The sequence below is a fragment of the Micropterus dolomieu genome, linkage group LG11, assembly GCF_021292245.1.
Source record: "Micropterus dolomieu isolate WLL.071019.BEF.003 ecotype Adirondacks linkage group LG11, ASM2129224v1, whole genome shotgun sequence".
In the NCBI taxonomy this organism is placed as follows: Eukaryota; Metazoa; Chordata; class Actinopteri; order Centrarchiformes; family Centrarchidae; genus Micropterus; species Micropterus dolomieu.
This window is the reverse complement of record NC_060160.1, coordinates 11,663,708-11,672,712: the sequence shown is the minus strand read 5'-3', so window position 1 is coordinate 11,672,712 and position 9,005 is coordinate 11,663,708. Positions and strand designations below refer to the sequence as shown.

Below are 9,005 nucleotides of genomic sequence, written 5' to 3'. Positions count from 1 at the left end.
TCACGTGACTGAAAACTATGAATAGTAGGCCTGACCCTGAATAGTCGAAGATTCGATGCTTCTATGGGCGGAGCCTGATTCGACTGTCAATCTCACAGAAGCTTGCAGCGCAACAAGGATCATGCCATTTTGGCGATATGGGAGTGCCCAACGTCTGATTTTACATAGAACTACCAGTTTTCTCCCAGTAAGTTAATATACAGCCTATTAACATTTCAACGTTTAATGCTGTAAATAAACTTTTAAAAATAATAACTTCCAATAAATGTTTTTAAAGTGCGTAAATAAATCTAAAATTGTAACCCTAACCCTAGGTCGTCAGTGCGCATGTGTAGGCGTAGCGTGTGTGTGTGTGCGTGTGCTGGCGGAAGAGGAACGCTTGCTGTAGAGACAGATCCCTAGTTTCGCCCGTGTTGTGCCGAGTTGACCGCACCTCGCGGGACTTTCGGATAATTTTATCACCGTTGATGAACCACACAAAAAGAATATTTTCTTCTTTTAGAGTTTGGCATGCACCAAAACTCAAGACCGCTGAATGGCAGGCGAGAGAGAGCGAGACAGAAGGGTCAACAATAAGCCCGTTTTGCTCGAAATTTACAGTGTAAATTGAATGAAAAGAGACTGCAGCTCTGCAGCTTCTCAAGATTAAAGCGGAGCTACCATGTGTAACAACCCCCTGGCAATCGCCGTGCACAAAAACACACATGATTCGACTATCAGTCGACTATAGGAAGGACTTGATGATTCTGATTAGACTATGTAAATCCTTAGTCGGGGACAGCCCTAATCTATAGCAGGAATGAATGGGTTTGGGGATGAGGTCCACAGGCAAGGTAAAATATAGAACCACACCTGCCTTATGCCTTTAGACATTCTGCTTCTGGGCGAACGACAGACAGAAGACACGTTTTTAAATAAAAATTACTTTATTTTTTAAAATAAATGCATTTTTTACAGTCAGAAAACAGAACAGCAGGACATGCACTGCTGCTCCTGACACTGGAGGCAAACAAAAACAACATCAGAGAAAATAAAAACAGACTCTTACCTCTGTTCACTTTTGCTGATTTGTCTCAAACTCCAGGGTCTCAAAAATGTGGGTTTCCTTCATATGGACATTATTAAATGGCACACTTCAGTTGTGACAAAACCAGACAAATAAGTGAAGTAGTTTAAAAAGATGAGCTGAGCAAATCAAATTTGCAGCAAAAATGCACATTAAGTATCACCGTCAGTCTAAACTTAAAACATGACACAAGGCCATGAATGGACATTTTGCAATCCACAAGTGGTAGAAGAGAAAGGAAAAAAAAACAAAAAAAACAAAGGAAGCAGAAATGCAAGGGAAAAAAGAGCACATTGAAAAGGCATACATATCTGTATTAAAAAAAAAAAAATATGTACTCAACAAATATTTTAATCAAACCTGGAGTTTGAGACTAGTGTTATCTTCATATATATTCATATATATCTTCATCTGAAAACTCAGTAAGACCACAACGTAAGCAGGCACAATTCTGAATACTACACATGTTGACAGATGGCTTCCCCCTTCTTTAATGAAAGGAAAAAAAACTTTCAAACCCCGGGAAAGCAGAAAAAAACTGTACAATTCTATAAAATGTTTGTTTTTACATTAGTTACAAAAAATAATACTTCATTTACTGATCCTTCATACTGAGGAAAGAAGAAAAAAAATCTTGCATATTCATTCTTCAAACTCTGTGACCTTGTTGCTGGTGTCTAATGATAAAACAACAATAATAATAATAATACTATATGGTGTGAAAAACAGAATTGCAATAAAGTAAAAGGTGGAACATGGGAGAGAGGATCCCTCCTGTTATGTAGTGTGCATGCACTTAAGAGATGTCAGGGGGTTCAAATCTTTGGATGCAATTTCAAACATGCTGTTGAGATTTAGCAAATTATAACAGTGGTCAGAACAGCAGCCATAAACACACATTTGGCAAAATATCAATGCACTTTGGCACATATTTTTTTTAATGTGCACTTCCAGATCAGAAAATGAAAACACCTTTCCTTCTAAAGTCTCGAACGGGATTTCTTAAAGCTGGGAAACGATTATCTTAAAAAGTCATGTAGCTTCAAATACATTTGAAAACAAGAAGACGGGATATTTTAAATACACGTGAACTTGTGACGTTAGTAATCTACCTTGGTTCAAGACAAGAATAAATTACTTTTTAAGATGAACATTTTTGCATCAGGTTTACATCGGATTTTCAAACCCACAGGACACTCATCCCAGTGCACTGAACTGTAGTGTGTTTTCAGACGTGCTCACTATTAGTCTATAAAATACAAAACAAAACTCTCTCAATGTCACACCTGTCAGCTAACACAATGAGGTTTCAACAGAGAGACTCGACACAGAGACTTTTGCTCTGGACAAGCTCTGAAACAAAGACAACAGACATCAAAAAGCAAAAAGGAAATTTAACTACAGCTTATTCAAATACGAGGACTGTATACTGTAGAAGTGCTTACATGTGACTTCAAAGATATTAAACCCTTCATAGAGTGGATAGGATGGACATGTAGTGCTGCGATCACTGGCAACTGCTGTTTACACATACCCTTTCGATTGGACTCTTTGATAAAGTCCGTCATTTAGGATAAATAATTAGATATATTTGATGTCAGTTCCTTTAGTCCAGTTCAAGAAAGGAGAAAGAGAGAAAAAAAAATAAAGATTCTTTGGGATGAAATCTGGAGTTTGATTGGTTTTAGAGGTTTGTCATGGACGTAAGTTGATGGCAGTCAGTCCAGGAGGAGAGGAGGCAGGTGGTCGTAGGAAAACAGAGCTGCTCACAGATTTAAAAGTTCATCTGGACTGCATTCACCCGAATATTAGTGTTGTAACAAATGACCTTGTCAGCGTTAATGCAAAAAAACTATAACAATAAAAACGGTGTCAGCCATGGCAATATTAGCACAGCTCCGAACAATTAAAAAGACTGAGAAATGGTAGAATAAAATAAACCCCATACACTGTGGTTCCACCTCCCCCCCGACCACTCCCCTCCTGGCCCCTGACCTACAATCGTTAACCATGTGTGGTTTGGGGCAGCTCAGACCCAGCCGCTGGTCAGCTTATAGAACATCTCCTCATCAAGAGACTCGTTCTGGTCCTTGGCACGCGTGGAGAGGAAGATGTAGCCACCGATGAACTCATGGACTACCTTACAGTCCACCTCGGCACAGATGAAAGACAGGCTGGGCTCGTCCGCAAATTCCACCGTAACCTGAGCACACAGAGCAGAACTTCAATGAACACCGGTGAAATGTAATCCTGTTGGTGATTAGTGAGTACCGCAGACTGTAGGATGTACAAAACTTAATTGGCTGGAACAAGGTTGTGTGTGTGTGGTAAGGTCCACACCACTTTCTTTGTTTTCCATTTACAGACCCAGACTGTGTAGGATAACCAGATTTATTCTCAGAGCACACACAAAACAGAGAGCTAGCAAACCGTGAAGAAATATTTGCTGTATTTAACAATAAGTGTACTGGATTACAATCACTTTCTTTCCCTTTAATCATTGAAAAGTGAAAAATTACCCTCATACCCTCTATAGCCCAAGCTGAATTGTTTAAATGTCTTGTTTTGTTCAACCAAGAGTTTAAACCCCAAAGATACTCAATTTACTATCAAAGAAGAGGAGAAGCTGGAATCAGTGAATAAAAACACTCTTGTTCTGATGATCTAATTATTATTATTAATTAAATTAAAAACAGTCACATTCAATAAGTTAACTACCATCTTGATCTCCCAGTTGACGTTCCACTGTTTCATGTTGCTGAAGCGCCAGGTCTTGATAGCATCTCCAGTGCTAGCATCCATCCGGATCAAACGGTTGTAAGTGATGCCGATCAGCTCTTCCCGCTTTCCACCCTGGAACCTGCAGAAGAGAAAAAAAAGGAGAATCCACAGTGAAATGAAAGTGTATAGATCAAATAAAGTAAGCTAATAAAACTAAGAGAGTGGGTGACGGAAATATTACTTACTTGGCAAGGAAATGAGTGATTCCAAACTCAGGCAGGGACTGCCACGCCTGTATGAAGCGCATCTTGGCCTCAATGAGACTCATCTGGGCCACATTCTGGTGGGCTTCAAGGATCCGAGCTGAAATCTGACAAATACACAATCACACACATTACAGAAATGTTTTTTCAGTATGTTCCCACCACTTAAGTCACGGCAAACAGTAATACACTCCCCACAGTAAACAAATGCATCCCATCACCACCCGATGTACCCAAATCCACACACCCCCAATGCAAAAACAAGGTGAGGCTAACTTCATAAAGCCATCAGCACACATAGTGTCAGCCAATAACCAGAGAGCTGTCACAATAAAAGTCTACTTCACACAGCTACAAAATAGACAGACAAACAAATATAAACCTATGAGCACCCTGAGGAGCCAGACTACGGTTAATGAGCCAAGGCAAGCTTTCAATCTGTGCGAGTCTGCATGCTTGTGTATATTCACCAACTGTCATTTTTAGGGGTGCAGCCCAACATTTTAACTAAGTCAACAGGAGAAGCAGTGCAACATCCAGAATGAGCCACTGCTCAAAGGTGACGTCTTTTAAAGCATGTTTAAGAGTTATAACTGTGCTTCTCGTAGCCTCGACGTCACAGCTGGTTTCAGTTCATGTGAGTGCAGTATGAAAACCAGCTAACAGCACATTTTCTGAAAAAAGCAATCCATCACAGTGAACTTTATTTTGCCAACCTCCAACATCTAACAGCCAGTTGCAGATTAGCATTGCATTCTTGAGTTAAATTGGAAAAATCTAATTTGAAAGAAAAAACGAAGCTAATGTGGGTGTCAGGAATTAATCGGTGAGGTTGTTAATTTTGTTGCTGTTTGGAATCAATTTAGGATTTGTCGCAGCTTCTCATAAGCACTTAAAAGCATCCACACAAAAATGATTCAGCAGTCCCTGATCAACTACACAACAATAAAATAATAGCTTAACTGTGATAAATCAATTACTTTCAGCAAGTGTCTAGCCTCTGGTTTTCATTTTACAGAGGCAGAAAAGTAAAACACATTATTCAAAAACATGTTAAAGCTTCCTTCAATCGAAAAACCTATAGCTTGCTTTCATAAATGTCTGGTATCAGTGTTCAGTAGAATAAATAGACCATGCAGGTGTTTTTGCATGTTTTAGCCGATTTCCCATATACATAATATCTCAGTGTTTTGCTTGTCCCTTCCGGTCTTATCACACCCTGAAAACATTAGAGTAACACACAAACTAATAAGAGATTCTATCCATGCTACTGTGACTATCAGCCACTATGACGTGTTACACAGCTGCACTACTGTTGGTTAGGTGACACAACCCGGACACAGAAAGTGTTCAGAGTTTGTACAATCATGCACATACATGTTTCTAAAGCTTTAAAAAGGCACCCAGTGAACAGATAACTCAACTTACCAAGTCCCTGATATAGCCTGGCTGAAGATGGGAGGTGGGGATGGGAGAAGGAGACAGAAGAATGAAGGAGATGCATACATAAGAAGAGAAAGATTGGACAAAGAGAACAAGCAAGTAAGATCAATGTTGAGGGAGGAAAGATCCAAAACAATGAAGAAAGAGGCCATAATTGTAATTTAAAAAAAACAAAGTGGGGAGAGGGGCTGTGGAGTCTGGAGGCCATGCAGTATTCAGCAACAACAGGGAGAGAGTACAACAGCTGTCAGACAATGTCATTCATAAAAGAAAAGAGGGAAGTTACACAACATTTGTGTGGTTTCACATCAAGGACATGAGCACTGGAACTGTACATTTCAGGTCTATTCATGTTTATTCATAAGACTTTCACAGGAAGGAATCACACAACTTCTCTGTAATTCTCCTTTCCATCCACCAGATGGCAGCACATACAAAGCAGCACCACGATGTAGGAGTGCCATGTTTTCAAAATCCCAGATTTTTAATGTGCCATTCATTTTTGTTTTCCCTCAAGTAAATGTATAGATTTGGCCAGAGACCACATTGGTCCAAGTAATCTAAAAATTCCTGTGTGTATCCGCTGTGACATGCAGCACGGAAGTCTCCTAGGACCACTATCGCAACAGGAAGTTCAGTTTAAGGGAGATGGGGAGAGGTCGCAGCTGAGTTGGGCCTTTCCCAGACAGTTTTCCCGCACAGCATTCCCAGGCACGGCTCATTTCCTGATGCCCCACGCCCACTACATGAGTACAAATGCGTGTGAGTGCACAGGTGCATACACAATGTTCATACGCCACTACTCCTTTCATGTGGTGCCTGGGGATACCCCCTATCAGACTGGGATTGTGTGTCAGACTAGAGCTGGACCAGACAGAACCACAGCCCCGGACAGGTCCCCCTGTTCAAACTAGTATGTATTATGAACAAGGAGGGTTTTTTTCAATTCTAAAAAAAACTGAAACATAAGGCCTGAATATTCTGTTCATATTCTAAAGAAAATGGGTCAGTGGACAGGGACATTTGCAAAAGCTTATGATTTTCACTAAGATAAAACAACAATTTTTTAGCGCTGTCCAGCATCATTGTCAAGCACAAGTCAGAGACTTTTACTGTATTATACAGTATGTTAAATAGGGCATATTATGCTTTGGGGACTTTTCCTTTTCCTTTAGTGTGTGCATGTTAAAGGTCTGCAAAGTTACAAAGGCCAAAGTCCAAACCAAAGGGAGTTATTTTCTTCTGAAACGCCTCGTTTGTAGTCCAACCTTTCCTTCTGTCACATATGACCATACTGCTCACTGAAAACGAGAGAACCTACCTTGCTGTCTGCCCTTGTCAAATAAACATGAGGAAGAAGAAAAGCACGGCATTTTCTCTGTTGTTGGCTACAAGAACCAACATCAGAGTCTTCATCTACAGGTGTTGGTCATATAATTAGAATATCATCAAAAAGTTGATTTATTTCAGTAATTCCATTCAAAAAGTGAAACTTGTATAATGTATACATTCACTCCACACAGACTGATATTTCAAGTGTTCATTCCTTTTAATTTTGATGATTATAACTGACAACTAATGAAAACCCCAAAATTAGTATCTCAGAAAATTAGAATATTGTGAAAAGGTTCAATATTGAAGACACCTGGTGCCACACTGTAATCAGCTAATTAACTCAAAACACCTGCAAAGGCCTTTAAATGATCTCTCAGTCTAGTTCTGTAGGCTACACAATCATGGGGAAGACTGCTGACTTGACAGCTGTCCAAAAGACGATCATTGACACCTTGCACAAGGAGGGCAAGACACAAAAGGTCATTGCTAAAGTGGCTGGCTGTTCAGAGCTCTGTGTCCAAGCACATTAATAGAGAGGCAAAGGGAAGGAAAAGATGTGGTAGAAAAAAAGTGTACAAGCAATAGGGATAACCGCAGCCTGGAGAGGATTGTGAAACAAATCCCATTCAAAAATGTGGGGGAGATTCACAAAGAGTGGACTGCAGCTGGAGTCAGTGCTTCAAGAACCACCACGCACAGACGTATGCAAGACATGGGTTTCAGCTGTCGCATTCCTTGTGTCAAGCCACTCTTGAACAAGACACAGCGTCAGAAGCGTCTCGCCTGGGCTAAAGACAGAAAGGACTGGACTGCTGCCGAGTGGTCCAAAGTTATGTTCTCTGATGAAAGTAAATTTAGCATTTCCTTAGGAAATCAAGGTCCCAGAGTCTGGAGGAAGAGAGGAGAGTCACAGAATCCACGTTGCTTGAAGTCCAGTGTAAAGTTTCCACAGTCAGTGATGGTTTGGGGTGCCATTTCATCTGCTGGTGTTGGTCCACTGTGTTTTCTGAGGTCCAAGGTCAACGCAGCCGTCTACCAGGAAGTTTTAGAGCACTTCATGCGTCCTGCTGCTGACCAACTTTATGGAGATGCAGATTTCATTTTCCAACAGGACTTGGCACCTGCACACAGTGCCAAAGCTACCAGTACCTGGTTTAAGGACCATGGTATCCCTGTTCTTAATTGGCCAGCAAACTCGCCTGACCTTAACCCTATAGAAAATCTATGAAGAGGAAGATGCGATACGCCAGACCCAACAATGCAGAAGAGCTGAAGGCCACTATCAGAGCAACCTGGGCTCTCATAACACCTGAGCAGTTTCACAGACTGATCGACTCCATGCCACGCCGCGTTGGTGCAGTAATTCAGGCAAAAGGAGCCCCAACTAAGTATTGAGTGCTGTACATGCTCATACTTTTCATGTTCATACTTTTCAGTTGGCCAACATTTCTAAAAATCCTTTTTTTGTATTGGTCTTAAGGAATATTCTAATTTTCGGAGATACTGAATTTGGGATTTTCATTAGTTGTCAGTTTTAATCATCACAATTAAATGAAATAAACATTTGAAATATATCAGTCTGTGTGTAATGTATGAATATAATATCCAAGTTTCACTTTTTGAAAATGGAATTACTGAAATAAATCAACTTTTTGATGATATTCTAATTATATGACCAGCACCTGTATACCCATGTCAAGACTCAATGGAGTGTGTGTGCACTTTACTCTGGACTGCTTTATCAACAACGGCCGACCAGTAATGGTACAAGCTTAAAGATGGATCAATACCGGCTATCCGTGATCCGACTTGCAACTTGGAAGGTGTACATTTTGTACATGTTTTATGTTGTGTTTATTTTGCATGTTAGTCTGTTGAACTTGGGGGTTAGCATGTTGCACGGTTAGCATGTTACTCCGACAGGCTGGGGCGAGGTTGTTATATTGAGGGACAGTAAAGAGAAACTGTGTGAACGTTCATTTGAAGCCAACTAAATAACAAGAGTAGTAGGTTGAATGTTGGTAATTTCATCTTGCTTTTTGTGGAATTTTACACTACAGCGCAAGTTCAGCTAGCGTTAGCTTATACAGAAGCTTGTTATTAGATCCATGCAGAGAGGGGGGTGGGTGTGTGTGTGTGTATATATATATATATATATATATATATATATATATATA

General features: G+C 40.3%; 1 protein-coding gene across 4 annotated transcripts in view; it reads right to left on the bottom strand.

Annotated features, from left to right (window-relative positions):
* Positions 1 to 907: 907 nt before the first annotated feature.
* The window catches only part of fermt2 (FERM domain containing kindlin 2), a 46,101-nt gene continuing 38,003 nt past the window's right edge, over positions 908 to 9,005 (bottom strand). For 2 of the 4 annotated variants that reach the window (XM_046062024.1, XM_046062026.1), the window contains 4 exons: positions 5,479 to 5,499; positions 4,033 to 4,157; positions 3,785 to 3,926; positions 908 to 3,269 (listed from right to left, as the gene is read on the bottom strand). In XM_046062024.1, the coding sequence (XP_045917980.1) occupies positions 3,096 to 3,269; positions 3,785 to 3,926; positions 4,033 to 4,157; positions 5,479 to 5,499 (462 nt within the window). In that variant the 3' untranslated portion in view covers positions 908 to 3,095. The remainder of the gene's footprint in view (positions 3,270 to 3,784; positions 3,927 to 4,032; positions 4,158 to 5,478; positions 5,500 to 9,005) is intronic. The other 2 variants (XM_046062025.1, XM_046062027.1) reach the window with 1 other exon arrangement.